Source organism: Mycena indigotica (assembly GCF_014461135.1).
Source record: "Mycena indigotica strain 171206Taipei chromosome Unknown Mind.scaff0004, whole genome shotgun sequence".
Lineage (NCBI taxonomy): Eukaryota > Fungi > Basidiomycota > Agaricomycetes > Agaricales > Mycenaceae > Mycena > Mycena indigotica.
The window spans coordinates 546271-572156 of NW_023503003.1; the positions used below are offsets into that span (position 1 = coordinate 546271).

General features: G+C 54.8%; 6 protein-coding genes across 6 annotated transcripts; 3 read left to right on the top strand and 3 right to left on the bottom strand.

Annotated features, from left to right (window-relative positions):
- Nucleotides 1-4831: 4831 nt before the first annotated feature.
- On the bottom strand, nt 4832-6114 carry MIND_00411000 (SCP domain-containing protein; the record flags this gene model as incomplete). Its single annotated transcript, XM_037360932.1, has 9 exons — nt 4832-5101; nt 5156-5230; nt 5280-5342; nt 5398-5418; nt 5467-5532; nt 5577-5660; nt 5709-5822; nt 5880-5957; nt 6004-6114. 9 exons carry the CDS (start codon nt 6112-6114, stop codon nt 4832-4834), a joined length of 882 nt encoding a protein of 293 aa, XP_037221224.1.
- A 696-nt stretch (nt 6115-6810) lies between these two features.
- On the top strand, nt 6811-7641 carry MIND_00411100 (uncharacterized protein; the record flags this gene model as incomplete). Its single annotated transcript, XM_037360933.1, has 5 exons — nt 6811-6996; nt 7045-7184; nt 7236-7374; nt 7430-7525; nt 7576-7641. The coding sequence occupies 5 exons, from the start codon at nt 6811-6813 to the stop codon at nt 7639-7641; spliced, it is 627 nt and encodes a 208-aa protein (XP_037221225.1).
- A 457-nt stretch (nt 7642-8098) lies between these two features.
- Nucleotides 8099-9764, bottom strand: MIND_00411200 (uncharacterized protein; the record flags this gene model as incomplete). The annotated part of the gene is made up of 5 exons (XM_037360934.1): nt 8099-9230; nt 9278-9390; nt 9449-9587; nt 9656-9697; nt 9751-9764. 5 exons carry the CDS (start codon nt 9762-9764, stop codon nt 8099-8101), a joined length of 1440 nt encoding a protein of 479 aa, XP_037221226.1.
- Nucleotides 9765-10375: 611 nt separating this feature from the next.
- MIND_00411300 (uncharacterized protein) lies at nt 10376-11503 on the bottom strand (the record flags this gene model as incomplete). Its single annotated transcript, XM_037360935.1, has 8 exons — nt 10376-10428; nt 10483-10527; nt 10577-10663; nt 10713-11013; nt 11066-11111; nt 11161-11282; nt 11336-11441; nt 11490-11503. 8 exons carry the CDS (start codon nt 11501-11503, stop codon nt 10376-10378), a joined length of 774 nt encoding a protein of 257 aa, XP_037221227.1.
- A 493-nt stretch (nt 11504-11996) lies between these two features.
- On the top strand, nt 11997-12904 carry MIND_00411400 (uncharacterized protein; the record flags this gene model as incomplete). Its single annotated transcript, XM_037360936.1, has 7 exons — nt 11997-12007; nt 12058-12175; nt 12226-12505; nt 12558-12602; nt 12657-12703; nt 12767-12812; nt 12861-12904. 7 exons carry the CDS (start codon nt 11997-11999, stop codon nt 12902-12904), a joined length of 591 nt encoding a protein of 196 aa, XP_037221228.1.
- Nucleotides 12905-14952: 2048 nt separating this feature from the next.
- MIND_00411500 (uncharacterized protein) lies at nt 14953-17148 on the top strand (the record flags this gene model as incomplete). The annotated part of the gene is made up of 13 exons (XM_037360937.1): nt 14953-15081; nt 15132-15194; nt 15257-15364; nt 15412-15477; nt 15538-15555; nt 15605-15679; nt 15739-15852; nt 15906-15989; nt 16042-16197; nt 16247-16387; nt 16440-16456; nt 16501-16765; nt 16819-17148. The coding sequence occupies 13 exons, from the start codon at nt 14953-14955 to the stop codon at nt 17146-17148; spliced, it is 1566 nt and encodes a 521-aa protein (XP_037221229.1).
- Nucleotides 17149-25886: the final 8738 nt, after the last annotated feature.

Genomic DNA, 25886 nt, shown 5'->3' on the forward strand with positions numbered 1-25886 from the left:
AATGCTCACATTGGAGCATACAGAAGGCGACGAGTTGATGAATTCGATCCGACAGGCCGAACCGTCCACGGAGGAGAAGGTCCTCAAACTCTGGGAAGAGGGAGAACCGGAAGGCTGGGAACAGTACGACGGCTTCAAGACTCGGAACGGACTCGTGTACGTGCCCCCAGCTATGGGACTGATAAGTAGCCTTACAACAATCAGTAAAATACACTAGTAATTACTGGTATACTTTCTTTTCTGTACTGATACTTGAAAACAACCTAAGAATCCACCTATTCCTCTGGGTGTAAAGCTTAGGTAGAAATTGGCCTATTTAGGTGGGTTTTCCACTACCCCCATAGGTTGATTTACCACCCTAGAAAACAACCTATATAGGTGGTATGCCAACCTGATATAGGTAGGATCTCAACCTGATATAGGTGGTTCCATAGGTTAGAAACCCACCTGCTGGGCCTCCATAGAGGACACGGCCAGCACTAGCTGGCGCACGGAACTTCCCCTGACACACATCCACATTACCCCCCAAAGCAGACCGGCTCTGCCAAATGGATAGACACTCAACGATGGCTGCTCAAACGAGCACCGCGCCTTAGTAGCTGTAGCGTTACCCTGCGTCAAATAGTGCTCCAGACGCGCCTATATCAGTTCCTGCCACCCCACACGCCAGTCCGACGTGAAGCCGCCGTTTGCCTTAACACATGGCCAAAAATAGCATCGCTTTGGGACCTTTGGGTTTACGCTTGTGCACGGGGCGAACACGCGGCACCAAGCACATTGTCTCGGAGTTGAACAAAAAGAACAAAGGATCCATTGTCATGCCCAGCGCATCCAGGCTCGAACGTGTCATGAGCCGTAGGTATAGCTTGTATTCGGACCTGGGAACAGCCCAGTGGTGAGGACTACTAGTAGTGTGCCTTCTGAAGCCGTCATTAGTGCTCATTGCCAGACAGACGCAGGAGGGCGTCATGTTCCTTTCATCCTTTGATATCGACAAATCTAATTATGCTCTGCATTCTCCTCTGTCCAAGGACTATTGTCCAAGTTTCCTGCTAGACAGCCAGCAACAGGCAATGACCTATATAACAAAGCCGAGTCTGTGCAGCAATGTGTGTTCAGTGCTGACTGGCTGAAAATCCACTACAGCTACTCGGTTCAAGTTGTCAACTACACATCCACAACTATAGAGGCAACTCACCGGAATGCACATCGTCGATAGGGCTTGGTTTGTAAAGATTTTGGGGGTTATCAAATGGTTTGATAAAAATCGCCTCTGAAACCCTGTTTATAAACCGGTTTTTAGGTTTTATAAACCAACTGAGCCGATATGACCGGAGAGATCAAAATTGCCTTTTTAGGAATTTTTTTGCAGCAAATTGTGGTGTTTTAACTTCATGACTTTGAGATTCATAGACATTAGGGGTTGAAACAGCAGGGTTATATCAACTATCACTTGTATTGCATAACATGAATTAGTTATATAACATGTACAATTTACTTATCAGCAGATGTTAGATCCCCTGTCATGAATCCTTTAGAACACTTAAAAATCATGATAATCTTGATAATAATTAATCTGTATGGTTAGTATAATATAGTCACACAGCCAAGCTCCCAATACTTACTAGGATTAATCATGATCAATATGGCAATATTAGCCGAAAGTGGGTTGAGATCCTACTTGATAAGAAACAATATATTATAATAGACCTATAAGATATGATCACACTGTCAGGGTAAGCCCCCTTTCGGCCCCTCGGAGACGTGTCTGATTCCAGTCTGACTCTGGTTCTGACTCCGGTGGTCTGGCCCTCCATCTCATGTGCACAATCACCGATCCGTCAACGCCCTCCCGACAGTAACCCTGGGACCTTGCCTGCGACGCCGCCCAGGCCTTCTGTGCCCGATAGCGGCAGCTATGGACAAGCAGTATATAGTTGGCTCCCTAGCAGGTGGACGCTTAGAGTTTCTTCTCTTTGGATCCTCCCCTGCTAGGACCTTGATCTCAGGCCTCCAGGGTTGCCCTTACAGCAGAAGAAACTCTCTACGGGATCAACCGGACAAGATTGCCAGGTTTGGTGATGAGTGCGGAGTGCGGACAGCAAATGTAGGAAAGTCACAAAACCCAAAAATCATCTTCTCCTTGTGCGAGAACAGGCCCCTGTGAACAGAGCGTTGGCACAGATGTGTAGGATAGATACAAGTTTCTTGTGAAAAATGTTGATTTTGTGTGCCCCAAAGTGTACTATTGATGAAACTCCGCAATAGAGGAGCATCAATATGATGCCTGGAGAGTTTATACTCGTTGGATCAGGAACTAACTGCCTTAAACTCTTGACCAGCAACTGAAACCCAATATGCAGCAACCGGAACTCTTGTATTCAGCAACCAAAACCCTCAACCAATAAATCCTTCGACGCGACGATACTATTTCGAAAGAGCTAGCAAGATAAATTGACGAGCTAGATCCCCAGATGCACCTAGTAGAGCGGGGCAATCCGTGAATCCCCCAAATACAAGACAGTGATATAAATACTAAAACAGAAATGATAAAATCAGGTAGATCATGAGTAAGAAAAGTAAGCCATGCATATAATTGTATTGGTATCATTTTGCCATACGGCCCACAGTCGAAGATCCAGGTCCAGATGACTGGTATCGCGTGTATTGGTGTCAATGACCTGTGTAAATCTTCCGTATTTGCGACCATCTAGTTTTGCTTGTGAAGTATCCCTCGATCTTGAGTAGGAAAAGTTGATAGCTCTGCTTCCCAGCTTTCGATTGACACCCATAACTCGTATCTTGTGCGTATGGCCTCAGCGATGGTTGTCCCAACTCTCCTGGCGCATTTCCAATGTTCAGATGATCAGTTCCTCGACAGTGTTTTAGAGTCGCCGTTGATCACAGGTCCAGGCCCCAATCAATTGAGTAGGTTTTCACCGTTTAACCGCACTCTCGATCCTCCAGCAAGATCCGAAACCACGTTCCAATGATGTCAGTTATCAATATCAACAGAGATAGGGGTGTCCCTTATCTAGGAGAAGTCGATCTCGAGTCTTCAGTGCGCGCCAAACCGAATATGCCTTTTAGTTTACACTCCTTTTGGGTATTTTGCATAGGATTGGATAGATCCTAGCGAGAAACGGGCTCTGCAAACTTTTCTTAGTCAAGATTTCAGAATCACTTTGAGCGACCTGATAGATTTCGCCTGGTTCTTTGACAGATAACTCCCTAGCTGACCATTCGGGACATATGTCAACTCCAAGACGTGCACTGAGCAACAAAATCAATGAAAATAGTCGTTTCCTGTCAGACGGCGGCTTATCACCGTAGCGGCCACTCTCAGGCACAGAAGGGTTGGGCGGCATCACAGGCTAGGTCCCAGGGCAACCGTCGTGAGAGTGTTGACGGATCAGTGATTGTGCAGGCGAGATGGAGGGTTGAACCGAAGTCGAGACCGGAGTCAGACTGGAATCGGAGTCATCTCCGAGGGGCTGAAATCACTGTGCATTTCAGTACGCATTTTACCCACCAAGTCCGTCACCCGCTCTTCAACGTGTGCAGCAACTCAACGATGAGCCTGAGTCAGCATGTGGGCTGCTGCAGGCGGCGCTTCAAGCAAGCCCACTACTGTAGCATTTTAATCAATTCGGCGTCCGAGGCCTCTATGTGTGACTGCCAAAAAATTTTGGTGTATTCCAGCGCAGCCCGCAGGGCCGCGCTAGCCGAAAAATGGTCGATTTGCCAGGTGAATTCGGCGTTTGTCCCCATTGTGTGTGACCGCTGAAAAAATTTTGGCATTTTAAGGGTGGTGTGATGCGTGACCGCTGAATTGATTAAAATGCTACAGTAGTCTCCTGATATAGCATGATATGTGCACCCAGTCACTAATTGACACAACTGCTGGGCGCCTCCTCGCCCATCTCTTTGATAATGCCAATATCTATGAGCCTGATGATTCCTGGTTCTGTTATAACTAGGGCTTACGCTGCTATAGTGCACACTCACTGGGCTGTTTCCACAATTTTTCCCTGTAAAAAAGGTAAAAAAAAAATTGAAATTTGTGAATAAATGTAAGGGCAACCCTGGAGACTCCGACGAAAGCCTAGCAGGGGAGGATCCAAAGCGTGAATAAAAGCTACGGAAATACACGGAGGGACCGACCTAGCAGGAAGGGTCCACCTGCTAGGGCGCCAACTATATACTGGTCGTCTGTAACTGCCGACGTAGAGCGCAGAAGGCCTGAGCGGTGTTACAGGCTCTGTCCCAAGGTGATCGTTGGGAGGGTCTTGACGGATTGGTGATTGTGCGGGCGAAGGAGGCCGTGGACGATGGTCGGGGTGGGTCGGAGCGTCCGAGGGGGCGCCGGTCAGATGTGCCTCGGATGCGCTCAGACGGTCCGAAGGAGGCCGAAGCAGGGGTTCCCCTGACAATAAATTTTTTCCGAGTCAAAATTTGAACTTTTTTTGCGCAACTTTTGCCTGAGAAATGTCAGAAAATTTAGTAATAATTAGGTAAAAAACTTGAAGTTTCTTACCTAATTATTACTAAGAAAATGTCAGACTATATATAGAAAAAAAACTGGGACAAAAATTTCGAGCTTTGCCAGGCATGTTTGAGAGCGAAGTCCCCATTTTTGACTCTGACAAGGACTAATAATTTGTGGATCAAAATAGTAGCTTCCTGGAATATATGTACACAGCCTGAGGCTGGCCCTCAGCAACTTGAATTCGAAGCCTCAGGCCCCCAGTTGAATTTTGATCACCCATGACTCTTCGGACTACTTAGTGTGATGCTTTTGAAACCAACATACACAGCAGTTTGATTCAAATTATGACCGGATCTTATTATTTCCCACCTGCACCTTTCGCTTCTTGTTTGGAGGTGAGCCACCCTTCTCTCCCTTGTTCCCCCGCTTGCGCTTCTTGCGACCGCCGCGCTGCTGCTCGTTGACACCCTGCCCATTCGCTGAGCTGCCAGACACGACCAAGGACACGCGCTGGATGTTAGCAACAGCGTTCTTCAGCTGCGCATTGGACTGAGCCAGACGGTTCTTGTCCTGTGTGAGGACCTGGACGGCGGCATCATGCTTGGTTGCTTGCTGAAGGCGAATGGGTGAGCAAAATGCAGGCAACGAGGCACAACACACACGCACCAACTTGGCGTCGTCTTCAAGGGCTGCGATCTTCGCTCGGAGCTGGGCGATAAGCCCCGCGTCTTCGCCAGGTTTCTATTGACAATAGCATTAAGAAAGAAAGTATTGGTAAGCCCAAGCTCACCTCGCGAAGCACGTTTCGTTCTCCCTTTGCCTTCTTGTACTTGCGACGAAGGGAAGCAAACGCCTATTTGTCCATTCAGCAAATGAGACTGACTCGGAATGCAGCTGTGGAATTGTACCGCTTCGCTTTCCGTTTTCGTCTTGAGCAATGTCAGCCGCAGGCACAAAAAATGCACGACACGACACACCTGCTCGAGTTTGCGCTCAAGCCTGCGAACATCCCTTCGCAGGGATTTGCAAAGTAGCGTCGACTCCTGCATGCCGTTGGTACCTTAACAGACAACGAACAGCAGCGCACCTTGACAGCCTCTACCTTCTCCTGCACTGCAACCTTAGCAGCTTCGTGTGTCGCTCGCATGACTGTCTCGACGTGGATGCAGTGCTTTCGCCCCTCGTCAGTTCCGAGTTAGGTGGAAGACAAGCTACCCACGCTGAACCAGGCCTCTTTTGCCCGCCGCTCGTCTTTTATAGTGCGTCGCAGGCGCATTGGCCGTGCTTCGAGGAGAATGTGCGTCTTCTCGTCGGAGGAGTCGCACTCGACCTTCTGACCGTTAACACAGTTGTGAGTAGAAGCAGAAAGCAGACGGCCAGCAAAACGCACTAGCACACCCGTCTCCGACTCCGGCGAATCGAGTTCATCCTCTTCTGTCTCCGTTAGAACCGTGCCCGAAGATTCGTCCTACGGCTAATGTCAGCCTGCGAGTAACATAAATGAACCGACCCACCAACTGGAGCCTCCCCCGCAGAGCGAGCATGTCTTGCTCCCACTTGGCTGCTCGCTTGTGGGCTTTTGCAAGCAAGGCTGTTGTTTCGTCAGGCGCGTGGACAATATCCATGATGGCGGGAGGACGAGGATGAAACGGTGGGCGTGGGTACGTTGCGGCCCGGCATATGTGACTGACGGCTCACGCCAACTCGGACCCTGCAGGGAAGGTTCCTTCTTGATTTCCTCGGACTGTTGTTGCTGGCGAGGACGGACTCGCTTCAGGCGGGATGAGGTGGGCGCCTGGCCTAGTCAGCAGACTTGGCAACGCCAGGCCAGTGGACCTGATATTCGTGGCGGGCAGAGCGGGTGGTGGGCGAACGCAAGCGGGAAGACAATCACGTCATCGAGCGCACGTGCACCCAGCCAATCGGCGTTGCCCGGCGCGATAGCCGATCAGCGCTCACACGCTATCTTTCCCTTTGCTTTCCCTCTCCACGACCACGCCGACGCCTCTGCCTTACCGGAGTCTCCTCCCGCCATTTCTCGTCTGCAAGCGCTCCCAGACGAAGAGCATGCATGAACCTGAGGGGCTCACAAGCGAAAGGTGTTTGTTTTCCCCTTGCTCGTCCGCTTTGAATATGCTTGTAGGCTGCCTCCGACTGTTCCACCAAACGAGGTTTCGGCCGAATCATTGCCTCAACAGCTTTGCAACAGCATTCTGAGTTCTTGCTTGACGCCAGCCTGATTAGCGCCGGCTGTGCTGCACTGCCCGACTCTCACCAAGTATAAGACCGTATTCTGCAAGCAACTCTCCACCGTCACGGGCATGCGCAAGCGTCGACGCCTTCCCTCTGCTTGCTCCCTTGACGAGCCGTTTTCTACTAGTACCAAGTTGTCTCTCACCGTCGATGCTTTCCGCACTCTCCTCGAGGTCCTCAAGGAGGCCGCAGATGTGTGTCCGCCTCTCAAGTCGTCAGTCGGCTTGATCCTCGCAATCGGGGACGTATTCGAGGTATGTACAGCCGTTGGCTAGGCGACAACACTGACTCCGTCTTGACAGCGAGCGGGAGACTGCACATCGCGCGCGGCTGCGCTGGCGCTTCACGCAGCGCGCGTCGTCAACACGATGTACGAGTCAATCGGGATGGACCCTCCCCCCCTTCCGAAGTCCGTTCTGCTACATCTGGTCCGCTTTGAAGAGTCAGTAAACACTCTTCACTTCTTGATCTCCAACTTACTCGATAGCAACAGGGTCCTGACGCAAGTCCAGCAAGTATTTGACTCAATCGCACGCCAGGGATCTCTGAAACGCATAACCCATGGGCGGCGAAACAAGACTCTCCTCGGACAACTCGAGCAGGAGCTCATCGCGGCCGAGCGTGTGTTCATGGTACATCGCCAACCGGCATGCTCTCTGTCTCCGTGCCTTCTACTAATCCTCCTAGGTCGGACTCATAACGTCCCAGGCTGTTCAAACAGCAACACCTCGCGCCCTGCGAGACTCGGATAAGAGCGACCCCAGTCCACCCCTTCCCCACGCCGTTCGTCCCTCTATTCCCCTATGCAAATCTGGATCTGACACTAAGAGCAGCAAGAAATCGCCCGCCTCCACACACAAGTGCACTATCTCCAACTTTCTGTCGTTTTTTTGGATTGACCCCAGTACCCTCTATTCTTGCTGAGCGCGAGTTAATCAGCTCGCTTCACGTAGAGCGTCTACGTTTGTGGCACCAGTCGAACGACTGGATTCAAACCGCTTTATCCTTTCAAATTTTCATGCGGCGCCACTGAGAGCCACCAGAGTGGCTCTCCCCTAATCCGTTCGGATTTCGGCAAGAAGTAAAAGGTACATCATCCCGCCCAGGCTTGGTCGGGTGGGGGAAATCCATAGCCCAGGCGCATCTTTTGTTTCGTTCTTCTAGTCACTCGTTGTACTACGTCATGCACCGATCACGACGTCGACAATTTCAATTTTGTGCAGTATCACAAAATGTGAGTATAAGTACTAGTATACCCAGTGTTTCTAGGACGCAATCTCAGAGGTGTTGCGATCTTGCAGTAAGTACTAAAACCATATACATAAGTGAACTTGAACGCAGATTCAATCGTCTTCATCATCGCCTCAAGCTCCCCCAGCTGAAATTCTCGAAGTCCATCTCCTCCTCGGCTTTGTCTTTCCGTCCCCTCTCTTTCCCGCGACGCTTCGACGGACCCAATGGCGGGCCAAATAAATCGGGCTGTGTCGCGATATACGTGCTCTCTTGCTCCTCGCCATCACTCGCCCCCACTCCGTCGCCCGTGCAGTGTGTCTGCGACATATGAGACTCGCTAGCGGCACTCCCTTCATCGGCTGAGGCAATGGTGCTCAAGCTGTCGAGCGTCAAGATGGGCTGCCCGTTGTACAAGCGACGCGCCATCATGCGCCTCGGCGCGCGGGGAGTAAGCTCGGGTGGCGGAGTAAGGTCGCGAGGCTCATCCGAATCGGCGTCGTGTTCGCTTTCCTCAGGTCCTGTGTCAGGATCAGATTCCGAGTCGACCAGCATCGTTGCGTTGCCTTCTTCCCAGTCCAACTCGCTCCCTGTCGCATCTCGGCCTAATTCTCCCTTATCCGACTCGCTGTCAATGACAGACTCAGATTCCCTGGCGGATTTTGCTCCAGACGACGAGCTGGCATTGTCATCCGACTCAAATCCGGATTTGGGCGACTCTTCAGGGTCTGATTCGCTGTCGCCAGCATGAGCAGGAATGGAGGTTGCGTGAAACGAAGTCGATTGGTTGATTGATGGATGATCCTCCAGGTCCGACTCGATACGGTCGGCCCTACCTGCAGCATCGACTTCACTTTCACCAGCAGGAGCAAGGGAGGTTGCGCGGGAAGAGTTTGAGTGGCCGGTTGACAGGTCCTGTGCGTTTTCAGTGTCGAAGTCGTATTGGCTGGTGGATTTGTGGAGGGAAGAAGGGGTGACGTCGTTGTCGGACTCAGATTCAGAGTCAGGCGACTGAGAGCTACTCGCATCTGATTCCACGCTGGTCATCTCTACATCCGAGCCATTCCCAGCCAACGACAACACCGCGTCAACGCGCTCCAAGCAGCCTTCAGCCTCCCATATCGAGTACACTTCCCTGATAGGAACGTTATGCACTTGCGCGATGACATTGAGCCCGATGGTGACCGCCAGCAGCTTGTCGTCGGCGCTGAGTTGCAAACCAGTCGGAGTCCGGGTGTCAGTATTCGGCTCATCAGCGCTAGAAAGCAGTCAGAGTCAAATCTCGAGTAAAAAGAAACCACGCACCTTGCAGAGCCCAATTCCCTCGCCCTCATCTCGCACATAAAGTCGTATTCGTCCCTCCTGCGGCAATAGCGGTCGAACCACGAGCGGGCAGAATGGCGTTGCAGGCCAGGCTGCTGAATTAGACATCAGCCCTTCCATTTTTAGTGTTTGGTGGGAAAGGGTGCGACTCACCTCAGCATGAATCCGCTCAAAAACCTTCTTATGCCGGCGTTTCGCCGCTGGAATCCTGCAGAGGTGCGAGACGAGGAGGATATCTTCAGCGGCGGTAAACTGTGAGCGACGTTTGACGGCGCCAGACGTCTTGAGGGAGCTGAAAGAGCTGGTCAGCCGTTGCAACATCTTTCCGCCGGCGACCCAGACGGCAAGGGGGCAACAGACCGACTCGCACTCGGAGGCTGGATCGCAGTCACCCGCTTAGACCTGAAACGCCGATATGAGCGCGCTCCAGGGACGCACACTGGCAGACTACTCACCTTGAAGCCGGCATGGGAGCATGCCAGTGGGCAAAGACGACGTCGACCGACTGACCGTGGTGGGCGGAAGCAAAGAAGGAGGGCTTGGTGAGGTGACACGTGGCAATCAGATCCGAGTCAGATCATCTGTCGCCGACCACTACAAGCCATTCACCAAGAGTGGCCATGAACGTAGTAGAACCATGAAGGCTAACTGAGGAGGCATCAGGAATCGGAAACCCATGGCACGAAGCTTCGGTAAACTTCAGTGGTGTTACATACTACTTAGGCGAGCATTGATTGAACTGATTTCAAATTTATAAGCTTAGTTACAAGTAACGTTGTTATTCTAGCAGGCAAGTGCCCACGCGTCACCTTAAACCTCAGGTGATTTTCCTCTTCGCGGCCCTCCCCGCCCCTTCATTGGCACCGTCCGCTGCGGATTCGGCGCGAACCTGCGAAGCTCGCCGCGATCCTTGCCCGCACCCACTGGCGGCAGCCTGAGGTCATATCGCACTGACTTCTTGTGTTTGGGGGTGATTTTGAGTACCGGGAGAGGCGGGACGAGGACATATGCTGACCGACAATCAGACAATGGTAACATTAGAGTTGAACGAAGGACGTACCGCGCTGGCTCTGGGGCTTGCTATGATTGGCCTTTTTCTGTGCTCGACTCGGAGTCGAGGTCAACGGAGGCTGCTGAAGTCAGATATCAGGCCAATCGGTGTCGTGAGGCAAATGGGAACCACCTACAAGGCGTGTTAAACCTCAAGTTGCGTGCTGCTCGCCGGACTTGGGCTAGTTATGGACTCAGTAGTACATTCTATGTCTTTCGGAAAAGACATACGCGCCGGAGCAAGTGGGAGGTCATCGTCATCTGACTCTGGAGTATCCCTGGAACGCGAAGAAGGCACAGGGGTTGGCGTGCCAGGCGCTGACAATATCGATGTCAAGGCCAACGAATCAAAGACAACAGGACCTACCTCGCCGTTTCTTCCGCCTCGGCGTGCTCTCCTCGCTCGCTTCTGTTTTGTAGTCCGAATCGGACTCGTAGCCGCCTCGCTGTTGGTGCCTCCGTTTTTGAGGCGTAGGCGTAGTGTCTGCGCTTGAATGACCCTCCGAGTCGAGAAGCTCCGCAAACATGTCGGCAACACGCCCAGGGTCGCCATGCTTCTCTATGGCAAGATAAATCAAATCGCGCGAAGCGTGGGGATAGGCGGTTTGAATGGCGTCAACGTGGGCCTCGAGCTCGATATCAACGTCGTCTGAGTGCTGTTTTTCGTCCTGCGCCAGGGCAATTTGAGGATAGGATGGAGATTGGGAGAATACAACGCACCTCGTCGTCAGAATGCCCTTCTGAGGTTCTCCCTTCTTCGTTGTCCCTCGCAGAAAGTCAGCAAGATTGACTGCAACGCCTAAGTGCATACGCACCCGTCTTCCCACTCCGCCCATTCCATTACCAGCTTCCGAATGTAATAGTCCGCCTTATGCAGGGTGCGATAATAATGCAGCCAGCCCTCGGGTTTATGCTGCCGCGACCAAGCCTCGGCAGACTGAGGCGAGTAAGCACGAGCCAGACCAAGCGACAGCGGGGGAGAAGACGCACCCTAGGTCCAAGCGCGCTATACGTCGCTAGACACTGGCGGTCCAGCGCGCGCCGCGCGGGGTGGGCGAGGTACATGAGAAGGTTCTCGCCGTCGGATTGGGTATATCTGGTCATTAAGGTCAGGATAGGAACGGCCTCAGCGAGCAGCACTCACCGTGGGCCGGGCATGGTCAGCAGCAAGAGCAAGAGGCCGCTTGAAATTTTAGCGCGGCCTTTCGAGTACGGACCGTGGGCCGAAAGAAACTCGTTTGGTGGGCGTAAAGCAAGCGTAAAGCCGCCGATGAAGGGTGGGAAGGACCGCCTAAACGAGGATAAGTAAGCAGGGCCGGGTTAAGAAGTCAGGGTCTGACTCGGAGTCGCCGGTCAACACACCTTGTGCGCTGAGCTAAGGTGCACCGCAGAAATCCATACTGTCGTATTAGACGCTGCTAGACATGGCCAGAGACGTGCTTAGTGCGCGGGGAGCTTCGGCGCGAGGGAGCGGAGAGGAAGGAGGGAAAGGGAAGCCACGTCATGATCCGTCGATCATCTTCACGTGACGCTGACGTGGCTTCTTTCCTTCCGTCTCCCTTCACGTTTCAGCCGCCCGCGGCTGCCCTGGCTTTGTCCGGCACTGGGACCCTGAAAATGCGACCCTGAAGCACTCTTGTCTTCAGCCTCTATGGCGCGCCAGTGCGTGGTGTCTTTTCCTGTGCCATATTTGAGGTGCTAACCCGCTGAAGGGCGAATCGTCAATCTACTGTGCCCCCGACTGGGACCGCGACCTCCAGCAACCGCAAGCGATCGCATGTGGCTGCCTCCGCGAGTGACGACGACCTATACGAGACTGAACCCGCTGTTGTGCGACTTCCAAGCTTTCTCGGGCATTCAACGTTAAAACTCGCCTCCAGGTCATCGATGTCAACGCTGAGCTCGCCGCCTTCTCCCACAAGACTGGGCTTTCACAGGCGCGCATCATCGGCATGATTCGCAAAAGCGGTGGACTTGTGGAGGCGCTCCATGCTTTCAGCAAGATGGTGGGCGAAGATTGGGGGCTGGGCGGCTCTCAGGCTGCCGTGCGTGTCAAGGCCGAACCGGAAGAGCATCACGTCGAGCTTTCGCCCCAAGACGCCGATAGCGAGGCGGCCGAATCCCCATCCCCAGTGCGCAAGAGGGCTCGGGTGTCCAGTCGTGCGCGCTCGTTTAAATTTACCGTTTCCATCGGTTAACTGGCTTGCTGAAGTCCCAACACTGTCCGCCCCACCGATTCGCGCCGTTACCCATCCACGTATGCTTGCTCCTCCTGCCCAATCCATCCCGCGCTCACGTATATCGTCCCCAGCCATCAGTAAAGCTGCCCCTTTGTCCTCAGGACGCAGTAAGCCCAGTGTACGTTCCATCCATCCTTCATTCAGGACGTGACGCTGCTTACAAACCGCATTGCCGTTGTAGACGAGCGGCCATGAATACCTGAAGCAAGCTGGATTCACCGCCAAACGTGCGTGTCTCCCGTAACCGCTGTTTTTGCGATATTCACGTCCACCAGGTGTATCCTCGTCGTCCAAGCCGAAGTCGCGCGCCAGAGGGTAGAGTTATGCGATTGCTCGCTATTAAATCTTTTTTGTCGTTCTTCTCTATGTACAACAAGTTGAAATTCTGTTGGAAGTCAAAGCGCTGTCAATGCCTGTCATCAAACAATGGATTGGTCAAAGCACAAGTTGCTATGGCCAGGTACTTCAGTTGCTGGTCACGCCTCTCGTAGCATTTCTTCCGACACAACCCTCTTCCACCAACTTGAACCATGTCCGCCGCCTACAGCTCTCCCACTGCCGATGCGCTCGCCGACTTCGAGCCTCATTCCGAGCCACTCACCAATGTCACATTGGGAGCATCCGAGTCCCCGCAGGAAGAAGACATCCTAATGGAGGCCTACCGGGTCATCATGACCCTCTACCACGCGCCATGCACCAACCTCGAGTGCTCACTCCTTCGTCCCACCAGCGGTGGACAGCGCCGCCCCCGCGGAAGCTTGGGCCTCGATGAGACACGAATTTGTGGCGGATGCAGCGGTGCTCGTTTCTGTTCTTCCAAGGTGACTTTCCGTCGTGTTGTTTTGCTGTGCCACTCACTAATTTGGACATTGCAGTGTCAGCGCAAGGCCTCTGCGACACACCCCGCCGTTTGCGGGCACATTGCTGCACTGAAACGCGCGCTGGAACTAGCAATGACAGAGGACACACATATTTGGGTCGACTTGCTCGAGCGGGCGGATGAAGAGCTGTTTGACATGCTCAGGCTGCATTATGGGGTGCCGCGGGAAATCGGCGAGGAGATCGTGATGGGTGCGAGGAGTGTCGGGCTGGCACCACAGGAGCCGTTGCTGCGAGCAGAGGAGGACGAGGAGCAAACATTTTAGGCAGCATCTTCAAGTTACTTTATGACACAAACTAGACAACACAATCATGAAACATGCTTGAGGAGAGTGATAGCAACACACCTTTAAGCATCCTCAGCGATCCGCGTCCTTAAAAAACCTTCAACCCTCGCCAGCCAGCGAGACAGCCTCTGTATCGGTCGTCGAGTTGTTGAAGTTTGCGCTAGGCGAGACGAGGGAAATTGACGCGCGGATTTTAATCGCTGGTGAGGTCCGCGATGAGGCGGGACCTGGCGCGGTGAATGCTTGTGGGACCCAGCTGGGTGACAAGAAGACCCGGGCAGTACCCGGGCGTGCCTCGGATTGCCGTTGGCCAGTTCCAACGAGACTGGCTTCCGCACCGACAGAAACAGGGCGGCCAAGGACCAAGGTGGTGCAATAGGCTGTTGCCTGGGCTGCGGTAAGAGGGTACTCCGGGCCGGCCCAGGGCTAAGCTGGTCGTTGTGGCGCGAGGATTCGGGAAGAAGAGTGGGAGACGGACGAGGGATAAAGGTAGGCTGAAGAGACACTAAGTTGGTGAGCAGGTGCCTCATGCTTGTTCTCACGACGGGCGTGTACTTACCGTGGTCTAGAAGCATGCGACGCCTCGTTGCCAACTGGACTCCATACTTGTCCCGCCAGTACTTATCGTCCTAGCAAAACTTCTGACAATTTTCACTGGTGAGACGATCATGATCAGTAAGAGAAGGAGACGCACCTGTGCTTCCCGTTTCCTTGTCCAGTATCGGTGTGATATGGTTGTCGGCTTCAAATGAGCGCGCGGCTCGCGCGTCCGACGCGTCGAGAACATGGGCGGAATGGAAGGAGACTCGGAGGGCAAAAGACAAGGTGTGGCCGATGACGTGATCGCCACGTCAGCGCCAAGCCAAAGGCCCTTCTCCCGCTCACTATCACCCATGCACCAGCGAAGACGGACTAGCTGGCTGGCGATGGCCACCTAACATGCGAGACGATTGTCGGGACAGTACCGTTGCGGCGGGCCACCGTAGCAACATTGGCCAGCTGCCAAAAGCGTCTGACGCGACGCGCTGTAGCCAGGCTCGCCACGCGTTTCAACGTCCCGAGAAGCCACCACGCTGCTTCAAGTCAGCTTTCCGAAGGTGAGCGATGCTTCTGCTCCCATTTTCAGCCCTGAAGCCACTCCAAAGCTTGTCTTCGGCACCTTCCGCGGCGAATCGACCCATGGTCCCATTCTCACGCATCAATGCAGAGTGTCGTTACCTTCGGCGCTTCTTTCTGCCGCTTCCTTTTGCGAATGAACGACGACGAGGCGGCATTCCTCCAGCGTTCGCGCAAGCTCATGGCTGGCCTGGACGACACACTGGAGGCACTGGTGCGTCGCAATGCCCTCTCCCGCCACTCGCTGATGCAACACAGCTCCAGGGAGATCCAGGGCCGGCGATTGCTGTGCTGGCTGACGAAGACAGCGACCCTGAAGTCGAAATGGTGCGCCCGTTGACTTCCCCTCATTTACGCTCCCTTCGCTGAATTGCTGCCTTTTCCGCCAGAAGAGCGAGTCGGACGAGGATGCGAAGGAGGTTTTGCTCGACCCCAGCCCCTTGCGCCACCGCCGGAGCCGCGAAGACGAGCGCAAAAGCAAGGAGGTGTGGTTTCATGTGCGTGCCGTGCTAATCTTCCTTCGTCTTTCTGACGGTCTGTTTAGGAGTATCGAAAGATGGAGAGCTCGCTTCGCAAAGCCCTCGCTACGGTAACGACAGTGGCCAAAGAGGTGCGTTGTCCGATTTGGTGTGAATGGTGACGGCGCTGAACAGATTTTTTATTATTCCAGAAACAACGCGCAGAGAAGGTTTCGCGCGGCCCTATCTGGATGTCGAATGAGCTGACATTGAACACAGAAGGCTGACAATGCGCTCAAGGAGGTCGGGGTGTTAGAGCGCGAAACGAAGGATTTGAAGGGGCAGCTTGAGACGGCACGTCTTCTCCGACTGTCCAAATAGTTCCTAGTACTGACCCATATATGATATTATAGATGGACCAGCAAATGTCAGAGCTTCGCACTGGCCCCTCGACGACATCGGAGGCACTCGCCACTCTTCGCGCCAAGTACGACAAAGTGAAGGAACAACGGAAGGAGCAGCGGAAGGTGAGAGCGTCCCGACCCTTGAGCAGGACGTTAAGCAATCGCTCTTTGCATAGACAGTTGCCGAATGGGATGCGTATGCGACAGATCTCCAAGGTCAAATTGCCACATTGAAGGAGAAAAAGGAATCGATGCAGGAGGTGAGTGATGCTACTTGCATAGGCCGCAAATGGCATCTCTGACGCTGCATAGACCGTGCGGGACTTGAAAGCTGAAGTCGAGTTGCTACGCAAAGAAAACAAAGACCTTGGCGCTGTACAGGTCGAGAAGAAGGAGCGGTCGCAGAAACAAAACGACCAGGAGACTGTCGTGCTTATTGCGGCATATGAGTATCAAGTTGCTCGAGCGGTGAGATTTTTGCTCGCTGCTGGCCGCACCCTTTAATCTTTCACACCAGGCGGAATCTGCGGTTTCGCGATGCCAAACACGGCTGATGTCCCTTTCCTCCGGCAGGAGCTCCACGGTCAAGCACACGAATTTGCCGCCATCGTATAATATTTGTCAAGCAAGTGAGAATCTGTTTGCGTTCCTAGCCAGGGTAAGCAACTGGGCATGGACTAAGACAGGCTCCGTGATTGACTATTTTCTAGGACGCTACAACCCAAAGGTGAATGCTCAGAGTCGCTCTCTGTGGTTGCTAATGCCTCTCAGCTTCATGAATCACGTCCTGTTCTTACCTAACCGCACCGTGTCCTGCGCAAGCGTCGGCTACCTCGCGTTTGCGCCAACTGTGGTGTACGATGGCGCGAGAAAGGAGTGGAAGGAAGGGTCCGACCTCGGGCCACTGGTGCACAGCACTCGCGAACTGTTCATCACGGTCCAGCGTGCAGGCCAGGGCGGGTATATAACCTACGCAGGGACGTTCCTCTGCCACCAGCTAGTTTATCCGCGCGCGACCCGCCCGCACAAGTCGATCGTGAGCTTCCGAGTCATTTATTGTCAGCCAACCCTCACCCAACGTGCATCCAGGACACCAAAGCGCTCATGGATATTGCATTCGGCACGCCGTCTTGCGTGTCGGCGGAAGAGGCTGACCGGCTTGTTCGCGCCAAGTTTCCCGCGGGGTTCATAGACGTCGAAGTCGTTGGTCTGCAGCTCGTGGGATTCAATACCGCGCTGTACAACGCGCTCAAGGCGCGCCATGGTGTTGTCCTCGTGACGGGCGGTCAGCAGCAGCCCCCGCCTGTCGTGCCCGCAAAGCGCCCTGCGGCTGTGATGGCTGGCGGCGCCGCATCAAAGGAGGGAGAGAAGGGAGGACGCGGCGGGAAGCCGGCATGGAAGAGAGTTAAGACTACATAGAATTGCGCACCAAGAGGCTCAATCATTATATCCAATAGACTCATAGTTACGAAACCGGGGACTGGACTTGCCGGGTGGCTGCTTACCGCGGGCATAAGATATGGTTACAAGCTAAACCGCATAGAAAAAAGGAAGCGTACATCAATTCATCAAATAGCCGTGGCGCGCATCGAACGTGCCGTCCTCACCACCACACACCTGCTCAATCTGTAACGGCGGCGAGGAGCATGCTCCGGCACGGTTGCTGGTGTCGCCACTGCCAGTGGTCATGCACTTGAGCACTAAACAGCCTGCGTCGTCAAGTACCAAGCTCAAAGTTGTTTTAGCCCGCGTTCAACACACGACAGTTCGACGTGGGGACGACAAGTGAACGAGCGGTAGCGCCGGGCTGCGGGAGCAGACGGTACTCAGACGACTGCACATGTATAAAGGAAGGAGGCAAATTGGCGCACATCGTTTCCGACCATGAGACCCATTGCGGCGCGTCCCAAAGACAAGATAGCCAACTCCATCATATTCTCCAGCGCGAGCGCGGTTGTGAATCATGTGATGTCGAGACGACGTCGAATGGGCAGACTTCGAGGGGGCAGTGGGCAATCAGGCGGTGGACGATGGTATGGGAGCAGAATCCACGATAAGCATCCCTAAGTCCCATATCTTCATGCGAGGCAGGCGGCGGCTGGCAGACATGAGCGCTAAAATCGAGGCCAAGGATGGACCCGTCGATGTGGATGCTTTGGCCGAGATTGTTGCGTTGAGCAGATAAGAGTGAGACGAGGTATATCGATAGAAGCAATGTTACATATATTATTATATCAAGCTGAGATGATAATTAGCAAATACAGGGGGAACAGACGCAGACGCACCTAAGAGTTCCCCTCCTGGGCCGCTCCCTTGTCTTCTCCCAGTACCCTTGGCGTCACGGTCCAGCCCCGCTCTATCCGCGAAGTGCGGTTAACATTTGTTGGTTGACGCATGAAAGCATGCTTTGTTCATGGCACGAACTTTGGCAATGGAAGTGAGAAGGAGCTGTAAGGGCAACCCTGGAGACTCCGACGAAAGCCTAGCAGGGGAGGATCCAAAGCGTGAATAAGACTACAGGAAATACACGGAGGGACCGACCTAGCAGGGGAGGATCCAAAGAGAAGAAACTCTAAGGGTCCGCCTGCTAGGGCGCCAACTATATACTGGTCGTCCGTAACTGCCGACGTAGAGCGCAGAAGGCCTGAGCGGCGTCGCAGGCTCTGTCCCAAGGTGATCGTTGGGAGGGTCTTGACGGATCGGTGATTGTGCGGGCGAAGGAGGCCGTGGACGATGGTCGGGGTGGGTTGGAGCGTCCGAGGGGGCGCCGGTCGGATGCGCCTCGGATGCATTCGGAGGGTCCGAAGGAGGCCAGGCGGGGTTCCCCTGACATCACCCCCCTTTGAATGCGGCGTCCCGACGCATAGTTCGGAAGGGCAAGGAGTCGAAGGTCGCTGAGGCGATGTGCCGTGGTTTACCTGGGTACCTCCGATAGAAGTCCGCAATTTTGTCTGGCGCGAAGACACGGTCGAACCGAACCCACGAGTCGTGCGAAGCATCGTAGCCTTTCCACCTGACGAAGTAGTTAAGACGCTTATACCTTATCCTGGCATCCAAGATTTCCTCGACTTCCCATTCGGGGACTCCGTCCTCTAGTTCGGGGGCGGTTCGTCGTAGCCGGGTCGTCCATTGAAGGGGTCGTCCTGAGCGAGCCTCGAGTTTAACAACGGGGAAGACGGGGTGGAGCTTGGAGTAACGCGGGGGGAGGTCGAGCTTGTAGGCACCTTTGCTAACCTCTGCGAGCACCTTGAACGGTCCGAGGCGCTTGTGGGAGAACTTCTCGGAGGGCCGAGTTGTTCTGATGTCAGAGGCATCTAACCAAACCTTATCACCAACTTGAATATTCGGAGCGTCCGATCGTCTCCGATCGTAGTACCGTTTATACTCGTCTTTGGCTTTGACGAGCGGCCTTCGCCTCGGAGACGCCGTCCGCTATCCGATCGCGAAACTCGTTCACTGACTCCAACTCTGAGCGGGTGCCCGGCTCGAAACCCATTCGGGGGAGCCGGCCAGTGTCCGTCATAAAGGGTACCTGTTGAGTGGAGGAGTGAACGTGGTTGTTATAGGCGAACTCAGCGGCAGGGATAAGCTCGTCCCAGTCGTCTTGTTGGTAGTTGGTGAAGATTCGGATGTACTGCTCGAGCTCCTGGTTAACGTTCGGTTTGTCCGTCGGTCTGCGGGTGGTAAGCCGTAGAGGTAGCCGGCTTGATGCCAATTAAGCGCCAGAGTTCGCGCGTAAAGTCAGCGATGAACTGCGAACCGCGGTCCGAAATGTACTTCTCGGGGTTCCGTGGTGTCTCCAGACGTTCCGATAGTACAAGCGGGCAGCTCCGACCGCGTCTATTGTCGTATGGCATTCGGTGAAGTGAGCGCGTTTCCCGAGGGCGTCAACCACTACCATAACCGCGTCATACCCATGGGCCTCGGGAGCTCGACGATGAAGTCCACAGTGACGGTGTGCCAGCGCTCGGGGGGACTTCGGTTGGATGTAGCTCCCCGTGCGGAAGCCTTCGGAGGGCCTTCAGACGACAGCATAAGTCGCAGGTCGCGACGTAGCGTCCGATATGGCGGGACATCTGTGGCCACCAGTAGTTGCGCCGAAACCAACTCCAGGGTCTTGAACCGCCCGGCATGTCCGGCGACACGCGTGTCGTGGCAGAGCTCTATAATGCGCCTCCTCAGGTCTTTGTCTTTGGGGACTATGACCTTGCCGCGGAAGTACAGGAGGTCGCCTGAGACGGCCCACTCGTCCGAACGCGATGAGCGGGGGCCCCGAGCTTGACCTCGGACCTTCAAGAGTTGCCGAGCCGCAAGTGCGACGGGTTCCTCTAGGTCAGGCTCACCGGATAGCGCTTCCTTGATGTCGCGGACAAGTTCGGAGCCAGGCCCAGAGACAGTGACGGCCTCAAGCGCGCGAACGTGGAACAGTTCGGGGCGTAAGAGGGTGACATCCGAGTTGTCGTCGTGGTCAGGCCGGGCGGGAGAGAGCATCGGGACGGCCCATCTGGCGACCTGGGGACGTGGTGCAGCGTAAAGTCAAACCTGGAAAGGTACAACGACCATCGGGCTTGCCGACGATTAAGGTGTTGCGCCTTTCGGAAGTATTCCAAGTTCTTATGGTCAGTCCAGATCTCAACCGGATGCGCGGCGCCCTCGAGGAAATGCCGATACTCCTCGAGTGCGCGGATGATCGCGAGCATCTCCTTGTCGTGAATCTCGTAGTTGCGCTGGACATCATTTAAGCTTTTGGAATAGAATGCTACAGGGTGCCACTTCCCGTCCGGGGCGGATTGTTGTGAAAGAACCGCCCCGTCGCATAATCTGAGCTGTCTGCTTCAAGTCGGAAAGGCCGAGAGTCGTCCGGGATCGCTAAGACAGGTTCTGATACGACCGCGTCCTTGATGGCTTGAAAGGCGGCGGCCGGCGTCTCCCCAGGTCCATTTCTGGTCTTTCTTGGTGAGCGCAAAGAGAGGTTGCGCTAGGGCCGAGAAATCCCGAATGAACCTGCGGTAGAAATTAGCAAACCCCAGGAACTGCTGAACGTCCTTCTTGTTTTCGGGCGGAGGCCATGCGGAGACTCCGGCGACCTTAACGGGGTCCATTTCGACATGGTTGTGCGAGATAATGACCCCCAAGTACTCGATTGACGATTTCTCGAAGTCGCACTTTTCCTTGCGAAGGTACAACTTGTGCATTCGGAGCCGCCGAAGGACCTCCCGGACGATCTCGCGGTGCTTGCGGAGGTCCGAATGTGCGATAAGGATGTCGTCGAGGTAGATCATGACGTCGCCTGAAAGAATGAGGTCCTGGAAAATGTCATTCATCATCGTTTGGAACGTCAGGGGGAGTTTGTCAGGCCGAAATACATCACCAAAGGTTCGAACAACCCTCGGTTAGTCCGAAAGGCCGCCTTCCACTCGTCTCCTTCTTTAATCCGGACGTTATTAAAACCCCAGCGAACGTCGAGTTTGGTGAAGTAACGAGCGCCCTTGAGCCTGTTGATAAGGTCGTTAATCAACGGAAGGGGGTACCGGTTCTTAATCGTCATTGCGTTGAGGGCGCGGTAGTCCTGGACAAACCGAAGCCCTCCATCCTTTTTCTTAACGAAGAAGACGGGGGAGGCCATCGGAGATTTCGAAGGGCGAATACGGCCTGTGGCAAGTCCTTCCTCGATGAACTCGTCAAGTTCGCGCTGTTCGAGGGGAGAGATCGGATACACCTTGCAGTTAGCGGGCTTCGCGTCGGGGGACGAGTTCGATAGCATGGTCCCAAGCCCTTCGTTCTGGTAACGTGTCAAAGGACTCCTTGTCGAAGACGTCTTGGAACTCCTTGGCCCAGTCCGGGATCTCCGAAGGCGGAGGGGCCGAGTTACGGGCGAAGGCCTCTGCAAGGCGTTGGGACACTGTACTGCCAGCGCGGATCTCCTCAACTGGGCGAAAGGAGGTGTAGAAGATGCGGTCGCCGTCTTCAAGATGCTCGTCACCGTCGAGATCTGGTGAGGGCTCCGGAGGGTCCGAAGCAGCTCCGAGCTCGTCGTCAGCATCATCTGGGCCAGCGATATCGATAGCGCAAACAGTGGGGAAGGCGCCCGCAAGTAGTCGTGATTTAAGGGGTCCTCGGCGCGTTCGGTCCGCTCTTCGTCACGGCAGGTAGAGCAGCTGCGGGGGCAACGACTCATTTTCACCTCCTTTGTTTCCCAGTTGATCTCGGGGTTATGCCTTTTGAGCCAGGAGTATCCGAGTATCAGGTCCTGTTTCCCAAGGTGGGTTACAGCCAGCTGAACGCGTTCGGAGTGTCCGTTGTACCGTAGAACGAGGTCCGCGATTTGGCGAATAGACCCAGCATCATTGGGGGTGCCGTCGACGTTGTAGACCGGGATGGTGTCAGGGGAACCTCTCCGGTTCCGACTCCGGTCCGGCCCTCCATCTCGCCCGCACAATCACCGATCCGTCAACGCCCTCCCCGACGGTCGCTACGGACAAGCAGTATATAGTCAGCTACCTAGCAGGCGGACCCTTAGAGTTTCTTCTCTTTGGATCCTCCCCTGCTAGGTCAGCTTCATTTGTATTCGCTTACCAATGTTCACGCTTTGGATCCTCCCCTGCTAGGACCTTGATCTCAGGCCTCCGGGGTTGCCCTTACAGCAGAAGAAACTCTCTACGGGATCAACCGGACAAGATTGCCAGGTTCGGGCGCTGACTCAGGCTCAGAGTACGAGTCCGTTCCGCCCTCGTCACCGCCCCTGCCACTTGTCCTCTCTTCCTTTACTCCTGTGGTCCCCGCACCCGTCATGCCGTCCGGAGTCACTCCTACCGCAGACGCCCGGCTAGACTCACTCGAGGCGAAAATCGATAGCCTAACTGAGGCCCTTGCTTTACTCACCAACCAGGCTTCCGCTGCCGCTGCCGCCGCTAATAATGCTGGCGGACCCCAAACACCATCGCCGGAGACGTCGATTCCGACTCCGACTCCGGTCCAGGGCGACTCGAAGCCCTTTTTGGCGACATCAACCTCGCCTCAAAATTGGTCTTGCAACCAAACCCCCCGTTCACCTTCAACGGCGACCGGAAACGCGGCCGCGCGTTCCTCACGCGGTCCGCACCTACGCCCGCCTTGCCCCTGAGGCCTTCGTGGTCAACGGAGAGGCGAGCGAGGAAAAGGCTGTCCGTTATGCCATGTCGTTTATGGCAGAAGGACCCGCTCAGCAATGGGCGGAGCGCCACGGAAGCAAAGCCCCGTTTCCGTTTCCGTCCTGGGGCTCGTTCGTTTCGAGTTTCGACTCCGGTTCGTCGAGGAGAATGAGCAAGATCACGCTCTCTCCAAGCTGGAGACTTCCGCCTATCACATGGGTACAAAGGATGTCTACCAGTACACCGACGACTTCGAGGACCTGATGGACCTCGCCGGATTCGAAAACGCGCTGGTCAAGGTGACCAAGTTCCGCCACGGACTTGACCCCTTGATCAATAACGGAATCACGTCCTCGAACGACCCCCCGGACCTCCGGGATTACCTTAGCTGGCGCACCCGGGCCTTCCGTCAATACGAGGCCCTGGTCCGGGCCAAGCTGATCAAGTCAGCCGCCCCCAAGACGCCTGGCGGTTTGATTCGGACTCCGTTTCCGGTCAACCGCATCCCGGCTCCGGCCCCTTTCCGCCCGGTGGCTCCGGTCGTGCCACCCCGGCCCCGCGCCCCGCTCCGGCGCCTCCAGCTCCCGTCCCTATGGAGTTGGATCGCACCAGGGCTCGGGGTGCCCCTCGTCGCGCCTGCTTCAGGTGCGGCGACCCAAACCATCTCGCCCGGGATTGCCCCCTCCCCGCCGATGTCCGCTCGATGGACATCCTCGACGAGGTGATCCAACAACTCGGTGACGAGATGTTAGCGGAGTTGATCGCCCGCTACACGGACACAGCTGCCCTGCCGGAGACGGCAGCGGAGTCGATGGCCGGAGAGGATTTTGTCCCCCACGACGAGTGACTGGTGTGCCCTCGTTCGCGTCTATAAATCGTTTTGCCTCTTTGTATGATGAATGCAGTTCCTTGCCCTACAATGAGCCCGAAACGAAAGACACACCCTCTCCTGCCCCCGCCTCGACTCCGTCTCCGACTCCGCCCGCGACTCCGGTCATCGTCCTCCGCCGCCTCACTGCCTGGGAAAAGAAACTGCCCAAGCAGTACACCGTTGCCGCTGCCCCTGGGGCGAACTCCCTCCACCTCCCGTTAGAGCTCGAGTCCACCACCAGCGCGCTGAAGCTCTCACTCTCTGGGCTTGTCGACTGTACCGAGTTGCGGCGACTCCGGTCGCTTCAGAAGCGTCTCCGCTCCGGCCCGTTCCCCTCGGTCTGCGCCATGGACCTTTCTGGGTCTGATGACGGAGACGATTCCGTCTCCGGTGACGACTCCGGCCTGCCTGATCTGACGCCGGACTCCGACGACGACGATGACGATGGTCAGCTTGAAGATGGTGACCGCATCTTCTACACCTCGTTCCGCCCCTCGGAGGAGATACGCGCTGGCAGTACTGTCTCGCAACGCCTGGCCGAAGCCTTCGCCAGGAACTCCGCCCCTCCGCCCTCCGAGATCCCGGACTGGGCTAAGGAGTTCCAGGACGTCTTCAACAAGGAGTCCTTCGACACGCTACTGGAGCGGAGAGCCTGGGACCACGCCATTGAACTTGTCCCCGACGCTAAGCCCACCAACTGCAAGGTGTACCCCATCTCGCCCCTCGAGCAACGCGAGCTCGACGCGCGTTCATCGAGGAGGGGCTTTCGACGGGCCGGATTCGCCCTCCAAGTCTCCGATGGCGTCTCCGGTCTTCTTCGTCAAGAAGAAGGACGGCGGACTCCTTCGTCCAGGACTACCGTGCTCTCAACGCGATGACTGTCAAAAACCGGTACCCCCTTCCGCTGATCAACGACCTCATCAACCGGCTCAAAGGCGCTCGTTACTTCACCAAACTCGATGTCCGTTGGGGCTTCAACAACGTCCGGATCAAGGAGGGTGACGAGTGGAAAGCGGCTTTCCGGACTAACCGAGGCCTGTTCGAGCCCTTGGTGATGTATTTCGGCCTGACAAACTCTCCCGCGACGTTCCAAACGATGATGAATGACATTTTTCAGGACCTCATCCTCTCCGGAGACGTCATGATCTACCTTGACGACATCCTGATCGCCCATTCCGACCTCCGGAAACACCGGCAGATTCAGCTCATATACCTGAATCTATGCATAAGATATGGGTGGGCTCCACAGAATGTAATGCATAAGATATGGGTCCTGCTTCCTAATATATGAAATAACTGTAATTTAAGATTATTACAGTGTACTGATGGTCTATCATTGTTGGGTTGATGTCATCTAGATATATACATTGATGTGGAACGATTTTTGATTGCCATCACTGATTCTGATGGCTATATAAAGATACATCAATTTCATCCCAATTAAGATGATATTCTCTTTTCCATATCATATAGTCACCTAATTACATAACGGGTCATCGGCCTGAAGAAAAGGGACTTAAAGCTATTTTATATGATATTACATAAGTCATACCTATCAATCCTATTGCATAATGACCATCTTGATCCAATGTCACAGTCTCTGTCACAATCCTCAGCTGTTAGGGCCTGGGTGGGCACCCATATCTTATGCATTACATTCTCTGGAGCCCACCAGTATCTTATGCATAGATTCAGCCTTAGAGGGTGGCAGATTGTCCAGGAGGTCTTACGGCGACTCCGGGAGCACAAGTTGTACCTTCGAGCGGAGAAGTGCGACTTTGAAAAATCGTCAATCGAGTACCTCGGAGTCATCATCTCCCACAACCATGTCGAAATGGACCCCGTCAAGGTCGCAGGCGTCTCCGCTTGGCCGACTCCGGAAAACAAGAAGGACATTCAGCAGTTCCTTGGGTTCGCTAACTTCTACCGCAGGTTCATTCGGGACTTCTCGACCCTTGCGCGCCCTCTTTTCGTGCTCACCAAGAAGGACCAGCAATGGACTTGGGGCGACGCAGAGGCCTCCGCGTTCCAAGCGATCAAGGACGCGGTCACCTCGGAACCGGTCCTGGCGATTCCGGACGACGCACGGCCTTTCCGACTCGAGGCGGACAGCTCTGATTATGCGACGGGGCGGTTCTTTCACAATCCGCCCCGGA